The sequence below is a fragment of the Tursiops truncatus genome, chromosome 11, assembly GCF_011762595.2.
Source record: "Tursiops truncatus isolate mTurTru1 chromosome 11, mTurTru1.mat.Y, whole genome shotgun sequence".
Lineage (NCBI taxonomy): Eukaryota > Metazoa > Chordata > Mammalia > Artiodactyla > Delphinidae > Tursiops > Tursiops truncatus.
In genome coordinates this window covers 70,098,402-70,116,700 of record NC_047044.1, presented here as the reverse complement: position 1 = coordinate 70,116,700, position 18,299 = coordinate 70,098,402, and the positions used below count along the sequence as shown (strand labels likewise).

General features: G+C 36.1%; 1 protein-coding gene across 1 annotated transcript in view; it reads left to right on the top strand.

Annotated features, from left to right (window-relative positions):
* Positions 1-18,299, top strand: part of PDZRN4 (PDZ domain containing ring finger 4) — a 371,850-nt gene that overhangs the window by 336,363 nt on the left and 17,188 nt on the right. The window contains exons 6-7 of the mRNA XM_019934147.2: positions 13,597-13,695; positions 16,551-16,613. Coding sequence (XP_019789706.1) covers positions 13,597-13,695; positions 16,551-16,613 — 162 coding nt within the window. The remainder of the gene's footprint in view (positions 1-13,596; positions 13,696-16,550; positions 16,614-18,299) is intronic.

Here is an 18,299-nt window from a genome sequence, read left to right as displayed (position 1 = left end):
ACATGTCTACTCTTCAAAGGCCCAAGGAAAAAGCAGATCATAAAGCAGTTGGGCAAATAACCATAAAATAATTTAAATAAATAAATATTTAAAATAAATAAATAATTTAATCTGATCATTATTTATTTAATTGTCTATCCAATATAATAAATTACTACTACTTTAAATGCCACAAAATGGCATCATGGTTATACAAACATATAATTATACACCTATGCACTAGTCACTGGGGAAATTATATCATCTAGAATAAAAATTGATACATATATGTGAGAATATGTGCATTCTTATGAAACTTTACAAGCTCTGAAAAATCCATACCATTACTTATTTTCCATTTTTAAAAAATATATCATAGGATAATATGTGATAAATATTACAGGTCATTGTTAATTATGAATCATATAAGCACAGACAAGGAGCTATGACCAAACTTAGAAAATATGTATACATGAAATTATACCTGCAAATAATGTTATGTACATTTTGAGAAAGCTTCCCCAATGTTTAAAATGCACATACCTCTCCCAAATGAACTTTCTCCCTTCTAAGAATGGTTGTATTTCAAATGCATACATTGCTTCTTTTTTGAATAAACTACAATTATTTTTAGTTAAAAATGTGAAAGTGAAATATTATATTTATTGCATTTTTTTAACATCTTTATTTCAGTATAATTGCTTTACAATGTTGTGTTAGTTTCTGCTGTATAACAAAGTGAATCAGCTATACCTACACATATATCCCCATATCCCCTCCCTCTTGCACCTCCCTCCCACACTCCCTATCTCACCCCTCTAGATGGACACAAAGCACCGAGCTGATATCCCTGTGCTATGCAGCTGCTTCCCACTAGCTATCTATTTTACATTTGGTAGTGTATATATGTCCATGCCACTCTCTCACTTCGTCCCAGCTTACATTTCCCCCTCCCTGTGTCCTCAAGTCCATGCTTTATGTCTGCGTCTTTATTCCTGTCCTGCCCCTAGGTTCATTAGAACCTTTTTTTTTTTTTTGGATTCCATATATATGTGTTAGCATGGGGTATTTGTTTTTCTCTTTCTGACTTAGTTCACTCTATATAACAGACTCTAGGCCCATCCACCTCACAAGAAATAGTTCAATTTCGTTTCTTTTTATGGCTTAGTAACATTCCATTGTGTATATGTGTCACATCTTCTTTATCCATTCATCCATCAATGGACACTTAGGTTGTGTCCATGTCCTGGCTATTGTAAATAGAGCTGCAATGAACATTGTAGTACATGACTCTTTTTGAATTATGGTTTTCTCAGGGTAGATGTCCAGTAGAGGGATTGCTGGGTCATATGGTAGTTCTATTTTTAGTTGTTTTTTTTTTTAATTTAATTTATTTATTTATGGCTGTGTTGGGTCTTAGTTTCTGTGCGAGGGCTTTCTCTAGTTGCAGCAAGTGGGGGCTACTCTTCATCGCGGTGCGCGGGCCTCTCACTATCGCAGCCTCTCTTGTTGCAGAGCACAGACTCCAGACGCGCAGGCTCAGTAATTGTGGCTCACGGACCTAGTTGCTCCACGGCATGTGGGATCTTCCCAGACCAGGGTTCGAACCCGTGCCCCCTGCATTGGTAGGCAGATTCTCAACCACTGTACCACCAGGGAAGCCCCCTATTTTTAGTTTTTTAAGGAACCTCCATACTGTTCTCCATAGTGGCTGTATCAATTTACATTCCCACCAACAGTACAAGAGGGTTCCCTTTGCTCCACACCCTCTCCAGCATTTATTGTTTGTAGATTTTTTGATGGTGGCCATTCTGACCAGTGTGAGGTGATACCTCATTGTAGTTTTGATTTGTGTTTCTCTAATAATTAGTGATGTTGAGTGTCCTTTCATGTGTTTGTTGACAATCTGTATATCTTCTTTGGAGAAATGTCTATTTAGGTCTTCTGCCCATTTTTGGATTGGGTTGTTTGTTTTTTTGATATTGAGCTGCATGAGCTGCTTGTATATTTTGGAGATTAATCCTTTGTCCATTGCTTTATTTGCATTGCTTATTGATTTAAGAAAAATAAATAACTCACCAACTATCTTGAGCTTTTGGAGAAAATGTAAAAATGTTGAATAAAATGCAAAACTTTAACTTCCACACTTTTAACCTCTTGTTGTCTTTTGTAAGAGAAATGTTTTTAGGATTTGTTTTCCTTGGTTAGATCAGAAATATCTATGGCGGTAATGTGAACACATTTGATTATATGAAAGTGCTACTTTACCAAACAAGAAAAAGAACAGGGAAAAAATAATTTGGGGATAATTATTATAACTTTTATGGGATCTTGACAGGTTTAAAAGTCTTGTACCTTTTCCTGTTATGATGACCACAGGAAAAGCTCCCTAGCCCCCACCATAAAATGGCTTAGAAAAAAACTCGCCATCATAGCCCAGTGCCTCATTAGAAAAGCCTGTATTTCCTGCTCCAATAACCAGTTGATGGAAATAAAGTTCATTTTGTCAACAGGTTTATTTATTTCTCCTCTTCTTCTGCTTTGTTAATCTTCCTTTTATGTTTCCTTAATAACATATGCTGGAAAACTTCCTAAATGCTTTTCAAATAAAGAGAAGTTCTGAAAAGGATTGACAAATTTCTGTTGTGTCAACAGAGACACGGGCGTCTCCCAGTCTAGAATTCAATGTATAATATCTGAAATAGATAAATGTAGGCCCTCCTTTTCTCATTCATTAGATCCGGAGATATTCAGGTCTACTAATTGGTTTTAATGCATGTTATTAGAATTTTATTGCCAGTACAATAAAGATGCAGTGCATTTCATGTATCAAAACAGACCAGCCTTAAAAAATAACTAGGAGAGCTGACTCCGTAAAGAAGGGATAGAAAAGGAAAAATCTAGAATCTGTGCTATCAGATGAGTTCTTTGAACACTTTGGATAATGACCAGTGGCAAAACATAGAACCTACAAAATATGAAATAATGCATGAATTCAGGATCAGCCTGTTACCTACAATTAATCACTATGTATTTACAAAGAAATTTATTATTATACACTGTGGTACTAATCTGGAGATGTGGGACACCAAACATCTTTTCATAACGAATCTTGTGGAACAAGTTACTTACTGACCATGAGATGCTTGAATAAAATACCATATTTTTGAATGATCATGGTAAGGCAGATGATATTTTGGATTTTTGTAGTTAGAAGAAAATTTAATTCATTATTTGATCATATTTTCAACAAGGTCTTAAATATTAGGTATAAAAATATAATAACATAAAAGACTTCTTCCTCTGATCCACTTCCAGGAACACAAGTTTATTCTACGTAATGTTTTACAATGTAAAATCTTTGTAGTTTCTGTGTAAGTTTTACACCTAATTTTCCTACCTATGAAAAACACAGTGGGTTTGCACTATTTTTAGTGCAAAAAAACAATTTCCATTGCATATCAACGTATTGACCCAAATGGAGCATGACAAATGGAATATTATCTGATAACTTTAGATTACTATCTCCATTCAAGTTCAAAAATGTAGTTTTTGCTATCATGCCCCAGATTCTTTCCTTCCTTTAACTTTGGTTCACAGTAAATCTACCATCTCTACTAAACTCTGGGCCCTTTGGAGCAGTCTTTTAATCCTAGCCACCAAACATAAATATATTCCTTCTTGGGTTTATCTTAGACCACAGCCCTGTAGCTCTTCATTCTGCCTTCTTTGCCGCTTTGTCCTTATCTATATATCCTACCTGTCAAGGGATAGGCAGTATATCAACTTCTGTGCCAAATATTTAACAGGGCTTCCAATATTCCAAAAGGTTAGCTTCCAAATGACATTGTTTTCTCTTAGATAAAGCAGGGATAACTCTGTCACCCAGTGTTAATATTTATAACCTATTTCAGTCCTAGTTTACTCAATCCCCTTGTAGGTGCTCCTGAGGATCATCTTGCGAATGTGTAGATCTTACTTTTATTCCTCTACTATGCTCACTCTGCCACCCAGAGTAGCTATAGGTTGTCTTATATTTAAGTAAAAGGTATTTTTCTTTCTCAAGTAAATGTCTGCTTTTCAAAATGATTTTGTTTTTACTTTAAAACAGCACCCCAAATAGTAAATGGTATCTCTTTAGCTGATCTCCTTTATGGAAAACATGGCCAAGCTCAAAAGCATGACAGTGAATGGAACCAAGAATTACAATCACTGAATCAAGGACTACCAGGGCACAAAGGGTCACCCTGTCATTTTCGACTATTTACTCTTCAGAATGCACATGACCAATATCAAAGAAATGCTGTTAACACTTTCTTTTGAAAAAGCTAGTTTACTTAATTCAAAGAGAAGAGAGCTTACAAATGGCAGGAGTAGAGATACAATAAAGACAGCAGGACCAGGTGAAATGCAGTACTATGAGAATGACAATAGGTGTTTGAGCCTCTCAGAGAATGGACAATACTTTTATATAAAATTTAGTGTGCTATTTCTTCTTTTTCAGTCTACTATAGACACAAAGGGTTGAAAGAATAGTTTAAAAAAGATGTCAACTCAAGCCCTTTTCTCCTTGAGTCCTGTGTCATCACCCTGATTCAGTTTACCTTACAGCTAACGTCACTTGTCAACCTTGTTCCTGCTTCCACACATTTCACCTAGGTAACCCACTTCCATCAGCTGCTCTCATTTCCTGCAGTGATTTTCCCATTCCCATCACACTCTCCTCCCTGCACACCCCAAAGGACCATCCCAGGTGAGAATTACGTAAAGAATAATATGAGAATCAATGAGATAACAGTAAAAAAGAGCGATTGAATGAAAGTCAGGAGACTTGGCTTCTATCTTAGCTCTGCCACTAAATTACCAGGTAAATGTGGGAAAGTCATTTCTATTGATAAAAGTTGGAGGACAAGTTAAATTGTGTCTAAAATTTCCTTCCAAGTAATCCTATGAAGTAACTTATGATTATATTAATTTTCTTAAAATTTAATCAATATTAAAAATAAAATAGAAGAAATTTATGCTTCTGCCTCAGTTGAATATCAGAAAATCAAGTCCTTGCTTTCTCTCAGTAGTCCTAGTTTCATAACTCTTTGTAGTTTATAGAAGCTGGAATGCCCCAAATTTTGCATATTGATCTGTCTCTCCCTTTTCTGCCCAGGACTTTGGTTATGAGATCTTTTAGACTTTGGTCCTAACTCACCTCTCTAGCATCATCTCTTAATACTCCCCTCAGCAACCCTTTGCTATAGCTGCAATGAACTTCTTACCCACTGCGTGAAAGTAGCTTCTCTCTGGAACTTTCCCTCTTTTGGTTCATCCCTTGACTCATCTATTTTCTACCATGTAGCCCATTGCACTTTTCTGAGTTCTTTAAGTGTTTAAGCCTCAGTCTAATAATGAGGTCTTAAATCATCGTTGGACTAGAAGAGTGTATTGAGTGAAAAAACAAGCTTTGGAGTAAAAGCAAGAAAAAACAAAAGACTATATTCAATTTCTGACTCAGACAAATAGTTGCTAAGTAACCTTAGGTGAATTACTTAATGCTGGGCCTGAATTGTTTTATCTATAAAATGAAATTTATACTATCTACCAAAATCAATTGGGACTCTGATCCAAAAAACAGAAGACTCAAAACAAATACTTACGGAGAAAAGGAAGATGTATTGACTTTCTGAATTGAAAATTCCAGAAGTTTATGATTTCAGGTATAACTTGATGCAGGGGCTCAAACAATGCCACTAAATTTTAGTCTTTCTCCATCTTTTGGCTTTTATCTCCTCTTTGTTGCATTTACCCCCAGGCTCTATATATTGTGGGAAGATGAAGATTTGAGCTGCTTCTATAGTCTTGCAGGTTCAAGTACACCAGGGAAGGCAAGTGTTCTTTTCTCAATAGTTTCAACAAAACTCTCAGGCCTGATATTTATGGGCTTGAACCGTATCAAATATCCATCCTTGAAATGATCACTACAGCTAAGGAAATAAAATACAATCATTGGCTGATATCTAGGTCACATGACTGCCCCTAAAGCTGAAAACAGTGTTGAACAGACATATAGACAAGGAAAGAAGAAGGTGTGATTCTGCACAAGAAATTTAGGGTCATGCTTTCGAAAAGAGAGAGAATGAACGCTGGTTAGACCGTAAATAACTGTGATACACTATATTAGCCTGTCATATTTTTATAAAACTAAATGTGACAGTATTCCCAAAACATTTATCACAATGGTTGGTACCTAAAAGTTTCCTGTGCTAAATGAGGGCCTTGGCACATAGCAGGTGCTACAAAAGTGTCAGGTGAATAAAGTGAATAAAAACTAAACGTGCTAGAAGAATTCTTAGAATGAGTACTTTATAGTTAATTTGGCTTGATTTTTCTAGTTCACTGTGATTAATTATCTTGTTGGCAGAAATTATAAGAGAGTCAGTCACATTTATTGTTTGAACAGCTTTCTGAATCTATTCTACTTAATCTAATACGATTATACTGAGGTACAAACATAGCCAAAGCAATTATAGCCTAAATCCAACTTCACTATAGTAGTTAACTCATCCAGCAGATGCCTGGGGGGCTTCTCATAAATCCCCAAATTCTGCTGGTATTAGGAATGTAAAGAAGACGGCATGGCACTGTCCTCAAGAGCTGAGTTTCCTTCTTTCATATCTAAGGCTTGTGGGATATAATAAACATAACAGAAAATATCTGCTTAAAGAATAGTAAAGGAAACCAACAATAAAAATAAGCAACTTAATAAAATACAAATTTGATAATAAAAAAGAATAAATAATCATAGTTGTCAAGAAGTTACTAAGCATTGGTGAAATTTCTGTAGAAAATTTTGGAGACCCTGCTTCAGAAAGAGTGATGGAGAGGGATCCTATCCAGGATATTACTTAAGCTGAAAACTGAAAAATGAGAAAGAGCTGTAACTGGAACCAGAGCAAGGAGCTGTTGAGAATTCAAGATGAGTCCTTTAGTTAGGCCTTGAATCGCAGCTCTGCTTCTGACTTGGCTGTGTGACTCTGGGCAAGTTACTTATCTCTATGCCTCATTTTCTTCATCAATAAAGTAGAAATAATAGTAACGTTGTTTAAGGACTTATATGACACGGTTTACATTCAAGCTCCTACCTTCTCTTGCATGAACTGGTAACATTCCCAAACTGTCTCTCCATCTCTTAACCCCTCCAACTCACCCTCCATGCTACTGTTGAAGCCATTTTCCAAACTGTAAATCAGACTATGCTATTTCCCTTTCCGTGAGTCTTCTTTACTTTTTTACAGAGTCCAAATTATTCAGTATAGTTCAGTCATTCTTCTATGATCTTGCCACTTCTCCAGTTTTATTCTTCATCATGTCCACTCACCCACTCCAATCTTCAACCCTTAGCTTCACACACATTAATTACTTAAGGCTCCTCTAACATGATATGTTGTTCCCTATCTCTGTGCCTTTGCACGGTCAGTGTTCTCTGCTCGGAAATTTGGCCTTGGTAAGCACCAAGTCAATTCCATTATGTTTTCCAAGGCATTTTTATTTGATTCTTCCAGCAGCCCTCAACCTATAGCTGACCATCATCTTTGTGGGGTTTCCTCCCTCCCCGTCCCATAAGGATGATATTGTTCCTTTGTGTGTGTGTGTCTGGCAATGGGAATGATCTCATAGGGAAAGAGAAATTGATAATGCAGGAGAAAGAGAAGGAATAATTCCAGGAGGAAAAAAAATTGAAAAGAAAAAAAAGGAATGGTTTACCAAGTGGAAGAATTGGTCTTTGATAGAATTGGTGATCTTTCTTCCACTGTAACAGAATTATTGCCTACAGGGTGGATACAGATAAACTTAGATTAATATGCTGAGTGGAGGGAAGATACAGTGGTTTCCATTTCATGGCTTCTTTTTTCTCCAAGTGTGGAATAGAATGATTGGCTACGAGTGAAGAGAGAGAAGGCACCCTAGCAGAGTTGCAGAGAAAAGGGGTGTGAAATACTCATCTGGGAGAGCAGAAAGTTGAGGTAATAAGAATGTCTTAGCATCCAATGAGTTCTGAGGGGAGGTCATCAACTGAGAGTGGGCAGGTTGTGTCTGAAAATTGAGGAAAGTGGAGCAGCTTGACTAGGGAAGCATGTGCGATTGTCAGGCAGTGTTGATGGCCCGTCTGAGGTTTGTGGGAATGTGTTTACAGTGAAAGCAGTCCGTGTAGTTAGCATGGCTGTGTCTTTTCCTCCAGGACCATACAGCTGCTTAGGTGGGAACACAAGGAAGTGAATAGTTGGGCTTGGCAGTGATTGACCTTTGCTGGGTGATACGGTGAAGGCAGAGAACAGCAAGGACGTAGATTTTTATGAGTATCGTGACTAACTGCAGCTCCAAGCTGGGCAAGGAGAGAGGGGAGGGTGTGAGGGAATTATTGATAGTGAAAAGTGGAAGGGTCAACAGGTTCAGGGTCCAGTGAGAGAGCACAAATGGTGGAGTGGGAATGGAAGCTGATCAGACCATGGAGTGCTTAAAGTGGATATTTTAGAAGTAAAGCAACTATGAAAATGACATTTTGTGAGTAGTCTTTTCTGTACATTGCTATGACATGTTGAATTATATTGATGTAGACCTGCCCACAACTAACATATAAATCACAAAATCTAGACACAGATGATTGTGGATGTTTAGCAGTGCCACTTGTAAGCTAATAAATGATTATTTTATGTTTTGTTCAAATCTCAAGAGTCAACTGTGAAAAACCCTGAATTTCTGGATTCTTACAAAGGTAAACCACATGATCCTAATACTTAAAAACAAGTGCACTTTCTCAAAAGATACAATATCAAAATAGGAAGGAAGAAAAAAACATGTCTGATGCAAACAGCACGTTTTTCTGGTTTCCTGCCCTGCCTTTGCTCTTTGGTATAGACAGAGCAGGACTGAGTGAAAGCCCATTAAAGGGCAGGTGCCCATGCCGCTGGCCTGATTCTCTAGTTGACACAGCAGAAGTAACCATACAAAATACAAACCACTTGTCACACTCACCTTGATTTTAAGTTTCCCATTTCTATTCCTGACATGGACTCTTAATTACTGGCCTCCTGAATCCATTCCCTTCCCCAGTTAAAAGTATAAACAAAATTAACATCTTTTTCTTTGTTAGGCTGTAAAATTGATTACATTTCCACAAACCTCAAATGGGTAATTTAAGACTTCCTAAGGCAATTCAGAGTCCACAGTGAGAAGCAGACAACCTGGATCTAGAAAAATGTGGCAGTTTTATTTCTCAAAGGATTCAGAAAGAGAAAGTCGCTAAGAATAGGATAGGATTAAACACTGCCTGTATTTCACAACAATATCATTGAAAAGGGAAAGTGGTTGAGTGAGGAGATGAGGTTAGGGGTGTTAGTGTAAAGACAGGACCACGTGCTTTCGCTTTTACCCTAATGTCTCTATAAAATGTAATTTATTTATTAGTTGCAGTAACTTGTTTTGAATGTTTGGAGTTGGGGTGTCCAAGCCTGAAATGTTGTAGTCATAGCAATTTGGGTATTGCAGGAGTTTTGTCGTTTATTTTTTGCTGAGTTTTATACCTGATTTCCACTATCCAGAAGAGAGGGAATTGAAGCAATATTTTCACAGTAGAGTATCTAGGCTTCTCTTAGCTGTGAGGGTTAAAGTTTTCATATTTCCTACTTAATTCATTTTTAATAAAGGTTTTGTTGGAACAACTAAGCATGGTATTTCACTAGTTACTAATCAACATTACAAAATTTAAGACAATGATATATGATTAATACTAAGCTTGTGTAGTAATGGCTATGTTGTCTGATGAATAAAAACCAAACAACAAATAAAATTAAAAGAAAGATATGGACACAATAGACCCCTCTCTCGGGATTATCAGTTGATATCAGTGACCATCTTGTTTAGCCCTGTTTTTCATTCTGACTTGCGTAGACTGATTGCCTCTGAATTTTCTCACTCATGCCATGGGCCTCAAGAGCTCTTTAGAGCGTGGAAACAATTTGCTTAAAAAACCATTGCAGGCAGCTTCAAGCCTCAGTTCTTCTTCCAGCAAGAGAATTCCATCTAAAAAGCAAAAGTGTGTTTTATTTTCTTTTTAAGTTCCTTGTTCCACCTTAGACCCAATCATAAAAAAATATATAAAATATTCACAGCACTGTAGTGCAACCAATTTATGTAAAATCCCATTCTGTCTATAATTTGAAGGATATCTCACAACAAACTTTACTAACTTTAATCTCCTACTCCACTCTCAATCTCAATAATCAGTTTCTCACAGGATTAGATACTGTGATTTGATTTTTCTAAGGGACTGTACATAGTCCCAGAACATAGCATCTTAAAGCACATTAAGCCAAAATGAACGTGGTTTCATCGGGTATATGAAGTGATTCTTCCACTGCAGTCACAAATGACTTATGGATGGTTAGCAGTGCCATCCGTGCGGGCTTGCCTTTGACTTGTAGATACCCAAGCATTGTCTCCACGGAGAAAATGTACAGAGGTAGCATTTCACTTTTATGTTTTTCATCAAACAGCTTCCTCGTGACAGAGGGAAAGGTATGAAAGTTGTTAGGGAAAACATTCTCTATTACCAGAAGGTTATTTCTTCAGAAGTCAGAGGCTTGTGTGCACTTGTGTGAAGGGAATACTAAGTTAAACGTGGGCTAGAGGATGCTTTGCAGATAAGTAGCCTTTACAAAGCCTCCTTTACCTCATACAAACAAAATTGTCAACAGGTAGCTGCTTATAAGTTATTTTGTCATAGAATTAAAGAAACTTTGATTCTAAAATGTATGCTTTTGTGTACCAATATGAAATCTGTAGTATCTGAAACATTCTCAACCAAAGAAAGAATTGCAAGTCCGCACTTGGGGCTGGTGCTCGGTGGTTTGTGGGATCCGAGAAATCTCACTTGCGCCTCCTCTGGAGCTTGGAATCTTACTTACTTCCATAAGTTCAGTCCTTTGAACTAAGGCTTGTAATAAAAATTGTATTTTCAATCTTTATTGGTGTGAACCAAACCCTGGATGGGGCCACATTTTAAATAATTACTAATGATGATCCCTTTAAGAAACATTTATTTATCAATTATCTTTATATCTCAAGAGCTACTTGTGAGAGAATGGAAGACTACACCAAATACCAGGTTTTTCTAGGAGATAATTAGGATGGCAAGCCTGAAATCCCAATGGCTTCCTAGGTTGGCAGCCTTAGGAAATCCAGGAAGCAAAATAAATAGTAGGAGGATGCCCAGTATCTTAAAAGGGGGAGGGGGTGATGTTGAAAAAAAAGATGCTGTGGGTAACTTTGAGACCTGCTTCACAGTTTTGCTTAGGTTCAATAAGATGACAAGATTGAAGAGTTATTTTGACCTCAGGATCTCAGATTTCTGTTTCCCCGTGATTCTTGGTGATATTGGTGTTGTATGGGTGGTTCTACCCTTTTTATTTTAATAGATTGGTTCCATTGTACCACAAAATATTTACATATGCATCTTCTAAACAAACACCAAACCATAGTACAGCATGGAGAGTGTAGAGAAAACACTCACGAAAGGAATGCTTCCCTCTGGAAACAACTTCCCACAGGATGGGGTGTTTTCTCCAGTGCTATTGGAAGGACATCGAAAGTCAATGGATTTCAGCTCCGAATACAGATCATTTGCTTTAATTTAAAGGTCTCACTTTCAATTTTGTATGGGATGTTTAGGTTTCCTTGTAGGCCTCTTAGGAATCACAAGCTTCTTTACTCCTTAACTGTATACTTCATTGCTGTAATCGAAGCTCTTTTGTTGCTATAATTCCTTCCTAATGTTACAGTTTTAGTCAAGTATTCTTTCCCTCTAGAGGCATTAATTGTTGCCAATTTTGAAAATGCCCTTGATTGGTGTATACTTTTTGCTTCTGGTGCCAAAACATGTCACTGTTTGCTATTCTTCCTCTAGGTGAAAAGACTTTTTTTCTTCTTGTTCAACATACACCATGCCCTTTTTAAGCTCTGTAGTGTAATTTAGAGTATCTTTGTCTACCAGGTGTAAAGTCAGCATTCTTCATGGTTTCATGTACTTCACCAATTTGCAGTACATGTCTCAGGATAGAAGATTTAAATTTTCTTTTATTTGCTATTAGCTGTGAAATTATTGGTCACTGGAGCTTATGACAGTGTATCCTTGTTAAGGATTTACCTTTGGTTTATAGTACGTCACCAAAATAAATGGTTATTTTCCAATGACAAGACCTTCACTGAAATACAAAGTTAAAAGGGAAGATACTTCTTCAAATGTAGCATAGTGTACAGGAAAATATCCTCTAGTTTGAAATTAAGTGAGTTTCTCTTTATTTAGTCCTGGTAACTATTTCAGATCATATACAGTTAAATGGATACTTTATTAACAAACTTTATTCCCTTCATTCATACACACGTGCGCGTGTGTGCACACACACACAAAATCTACCTCCAGTTAAAGAGGAAATATTATTTAATTATTGTTTTACAAAAAGTTATAAACACTAGGATATATTTTGAAATAAAAGCCATCACCCTTCAACCAACATTAACTGAGTCCCCACACTGAACAGTCCCCTGTTCCAGGCACTAGAGAGAGAGCATTAAGCAAGACAGACAAATAACTCCCACAAAGCCTGAGTTTTAGAAAGATGGTCTAGATTTCATTTCCAATTTAAATTTATTCTGTTCTTCCTCATCTGATTCTTTACTAAAGGGCCTTATAACCTCCATCCAATAGGAACACGTTCTCCATGATGAGAGCACCAATTTGTGTTTCAGTGCTTGGAATTATGCAATTTATTCTAAAAGTCATCTGCTTCTGAGAGTAGTACAAGTCTATTTTATTATATAAAAATGAAATACACTGAAATTTACTATTATTTTACTGAATATAAATCAAGAAATAGATTCAATATACATTACCTAAGCACTGACATTTTAAGCCCCTTAGCCATGTGTTGCAGTAGATGTGTTTCCTTGTTCATTTACTGCTACATTTTTGAATCATTGCCTCTGCCCATATGACTGTTGATGTCTCTCCCTACAGCCTGGATGAACCTATTTCTTTCCAAGGGTGAAAGCTGCTACAAGGTAATAGAAAACCTTGGCCTGAGCTACACAGAACTCTTGCTTATTATAATGTTGTATAGAACTCAAAAGAAGTATTGATGTACAGTTTAGTCTTTTTTTATTTGAACTTAATTTTGTTTTATTAAAATACAAATAAAAACACAGTAGTTTCATAAACATTTTGCTACCTACTTTAACATTCTCAAATATTTTCTTGATTCCATATTTTTGATTTATACATATTTTATTTAAACTTCATTTGTGGTTTTGTAAAGTTTTATGATTTAATATAAAAAAACTGCACATCTCCAACTTTACAATGAAAAGTTAAAACACTGGCCTGAATATACAGATATACATGTTGAGAGTAAATTGTGAGGATTCTGGTAACATGGGTTAATTTCAGATGTTGGGCAATGATTATGAAGACTTCCCAGGATGGCCTAAAGAATATCAGTGAGTTCTCCATCCTGCTGCGGGATTTGATTTCTCTCTGAGATAAATGTCGTTCTGTGTGTGTTTTTCTCTCAGGAGGTCGAGTTGTGTCGTGTTAACAGTCAAGAGAAGCTGGGCCTGACAGTCTGTTACCGAACGGATGATGAAGAAGACACCGGCATTTATGTCAGCGAGGTGAGAAATGCCATGGAGGAGAGGTTAGAGGAGGCAGACAGCGAGCAGTGGAGTGAAATGACTCATGATGAGAAAATCCTTGGGAGGCTGGAATGGGAAGAATTGGCAATGTGCCAGTAGTTGTCACTTTCAATTAGGAAAGTAAATTATGTTGCCCAAGTAGTGGAATTATTATCAGCCTATTTAATGTGGATGCTTTCACCACAGAATCCCAGTAAGGAGAAGTGCAAAAATTGTAACATTGTCTAAATCTGAATAAAGTCCCTTAAGTACGCAGGAAGTCGAGCAAAGTTTTTGATCAGCAAACATTTGTCCTTCTGTTCCCGCTGTGTCTTTTAACTGTCCTGTTAACAATAGCATTGACTTTTAAATCTAATATTCACAATAATCAGATATTTTACTCTGCTGACAGAATTGATAAATTTAAATATCATATCCAAGAAGTGCATCCATTGGTTTGTTTTATTCAGCCCCATAATCACTTTCAAGAAGTGAGGTACTTACCCAGGGAACTGTATTCAATATCCTGTAATAAGCCACAATGGAAAAGAATATGTACATACATGTATATCTGAATCACTTTGTTGTACACCAGAAACTAACACAACATTGTAAATCAACTATACTTCAATTAAAAAAAGTGAGGTACGTAAATGTGAAATACCCTCAGTGTTAATAACTTTGAAAAAATGTGAAGCAAAATTTATTATTATAGGTGATTTTTTGAAACTCCCGAAAGAATCATTTTATGAGAAGTAGTAAGGTATTATGTGTGTGTGAGATATATATACATATACACATACAAACATATTTATAATTACACATATACATGCAAACACATATATGCATATACAAGTATATATAGATATGTTATCTAACTCCTGCATATATGTATGTACACACATATATGTGTGTGAAACCATGTACGTATATATGTATGTGTATGAACCCAAACTAAACACTAATTGCTGTTCTGTGCTGTTCCAAAGTTTCTTGGCCATGACTTTGAAAACATTACGTAACTTACTGCGCTTCGGCTTCCTCACCTAGAAACTTAGTACGATAATGCTTATCACATTACTTTTATAGAGATGTTTAGACTCTGGCAGAGATAATATAATTAATGAACTTAGAAAACTACTCAGCTCTATAAATGTATCAGTTTACCAAAGAATCTACTGACTGGCTCTCACTATGGAAAAATCTCCAGAGAATACTTCACTTATATACTTCTTTTAAATAAACAACTATGATAACCCCTCTGCTTATGGTGAGGAAGTATAAGGAAACACCTGCAGCATTATCTTTTGTAGTATGTATGGAGGTACAAATGCAGAATTTTAATATTAGTTTGATTACTGTTCTGAAGACAAAGTTTTAGTTGTGAATGTCTTGTAAATAGGATACAATTGATTAATCATCCCTTATTTCCTTCAAGTGAGTCTCTGTTTACTATTTAAGCATGTCAACTTTGGAATTTTACTTTTCAGGGATAATAAAAAAGCCACAGGAACAGAACAAAATTACTTGGAAAAAATGTTTCCCTATACCTCTTACATGTAATTATAGTGTCTTTTGTTCTTGATTGATCACTTAAAACTCATTTATTGACTGGCACCACCTAATTAAAAAGTAATATCTAACATCTGGATAGGATGGATCAACCTTACCCTACACTTGAAATACTTTGCTTTAAAAAGGAAAAAAAAAAAAAAAGGCTTTGCTAGAATAAGCTCCAATAAATTGTTTGAAGCCTTCCTGTGAAATGTGATAGATGGAATTACCCCCAGTGAACAGTAAGTCATCACTCAAGTTTGGTCCATTAAAATGTTGATAAACTATTAATAGAGCTTTAAATATCTATTTATTCTAAAATAAGTGACAGTTAATATACTTCACCCTATATGTAAAGTAGTGTCTAGTAATAATCTACATGGATAGGATTTTTTTCATTTCTTGAGCTACATAGATTATAAATCTCTTTATAACTTAATGTGCTCATAACACAGAAATCCCTTTAATAAGTTTGGACTTAGGGTATAGCTATCAGGTTTTCTCAGACAGCTAAGACAGGATTTAAAAATCACCCTAGCAGAAAGTAAATTTCCTGGGTCCTAATATTAACATCAGCTGAGGATCATGTCAGCTGAAGACCATGTCTGACAGTTGGGATACAGAAATGAGTGAACAGATATAAAAATAAATAAATAAAATAAAATAAAAAGGGGAGAAAGGATAAAAGGAAGGAAGAAACAAAGAGAGGCAGGGAGAGAAAAGTGGTCCACAAATCAAGATGTGCTCTAGTACTCTTTTTTTTTAAAAAAAAAATCTTTATTGGAGTATAATTGCTTTACAAATGGTATGTTCGTTTCTGCTTTATAACAAAGTGAATCAGCTATACATATACATATATCCCCATATCTCCTATAATAACTCTTTTAATGTCATTGACTGCTAATCTGACAGCTGTGTAAGTTCTAGTTTAGTTTTCTTTTATTGATTCAATCCTCATCAAGGGTCATATTTTCCTGCTTCTTTGTATGTCTAGTAATCCTTGACTGGATGCCAAACATTGTGAATTTTGCCTTGCTGGGAGGTGGCTATTTTTATTCCTGTGAATATTCTTTTTTTTTTTTTAACATGCTCTAGTACTCTTTAATTTTATTGTAATTAATTCTAAAATAGTTCATTTACATTTTTAGAATCAGTTGACAGAAGAAAAATTTGGCATGCACTCTATAAATCAATAGAAAAACTTGAAATATGTTTTTAAAAATATTTTTTAAAACCATATTTTTAAGTTCCTGGGAGGATATTGCATATCCAGTTGAAGCTGTGTGTCCTCTCCCTTACAGGTAGATCCAAACAGCATTGCTGCCAAAGATGGCCGGATTCGAGAAGGGGATCGTATTTTGCAAGTATGTGGGGTGGTTATTTCCTTTAATTTCCTACTATCTGTCCAATAGTTTTAATTTTATTTTGTTCCTTGAAAAATGTTAGAGAAAATAATTTGTGTTTGTTTCTGGATAGTAACATCTAAAAAACTAAAAGTGATCATTTAAACCTTTTTAAAAATAAGGATAGTGCCATTTAATAAGGATTATTAGCTAATAATTAGTGAGTAAGACATAATCTCTGGACTCAGATACCTCAACTTCAGCTTCCAGCTCCATCACTTACTTGGGCACTTTACTTAACCTCTCATTGTAAGCCTGTTTCCTCATCTTAAAGAATGGTAATAGTAAAATATATTGCTGCAAAGGTTAGATATGATTAAGCATGTGATGTGCTTAGCAGACAGTGCATGGTGAGTAATGAGCATTAACTGCTGTTGTTACTAGCATCAGCAGCAGTTATTGCTGCCTTTTCCACAATAAATTAGGTAAACAGGGATCCCAGTGTTCCATTACTATGGAAGTTTAGAAGTCTGAAGAAGTCTTAATTATTTATAAATGAGTTGCTGGGGACATGTGGAGGACGGAATATGAAAACATAGAGGCTGACTGAATTTCAGTTTAAAAATAGAGATGGTAAGCACCTTATAGGGGGTGTGTAGACTGGAAAGAGTTCCCGGCCCAACCAGGAAAAACTGCAAAAGCCAAAGTTTCTGTCCTAAATCTCCCTTGACCTGCGTTATCCCTTCTTAGTCCTTTCTCAAAAAGGGTGGCTGGAGGAAGACACACAGCGCCCCAGCTTTTATGTCCAGTTTAACCCAAAATAAGAACAGAGGTCCTTGGGGGTTGAGTTTCACTACAGATAACAACTGCAAGACAGGAAGGAGGACTCAAATGACAAATTGAAGAAGTTACAAACTGTTAAAACATTCTGCAAAAGTTTTAATTGTTATGAGAGATCTGTTGTTCCCATTTCTCCTTCCTAGATATGAACCCCTAACGAATGTTTCTTTCAATTTAATACATTTGGATTCAACACTCTACCTGGAAGCAGGGCTTTAAAAATAGACAAGATGCCATGGAAGCCTTTGGGGCATTCCCTGTGTATTTAGGAAGACAGCTGCTTACACAGATGATTACAGTACAATGCGACGTTGTCATGAGAAAGTTGTACCACACGAGGGCTATTCTGCCCAGACTTCTGCTGGTCTTCTTTCCTTTCTTTAGTGGGGGTACTCACTGAATCACACCACTTCTCCATACCCCTTCCCTTCTCTAGCGAGAGGCCACAGAACTCCTTTTTCATCAAGGACCCTCTACTAAGGCTCCAATGAGGAAAGAATAAAAGTATGAATTAGAGGTTATGGTCCCACTAGTCTTCAGAAAACTTGAAGAATACATAATTCCTACTTTAATGAGCTCCCTAAGTGATGACCTGTAGTTAAACAAAATGGGATGTGTCTATCACTGGATAACTCAGGGGCAGGAAAAGTGAATCAAGAAACCAAGACTTGCTACAATACTTTCAATGTTTTTCTCACACTCGTGTGAGTAAACGAGTGAATGAAACACGGGTATTCAGTAGAGAGAGTGATAGGATAAATGGAAGAATAAAATCTGCAGTAAAGCTTTACTTATACATCCTCGTTAATAAAAAGGGGTACCATCTTCGTGTGTCATCCAGATAATGAAAGCTTCAAAAATATTTCA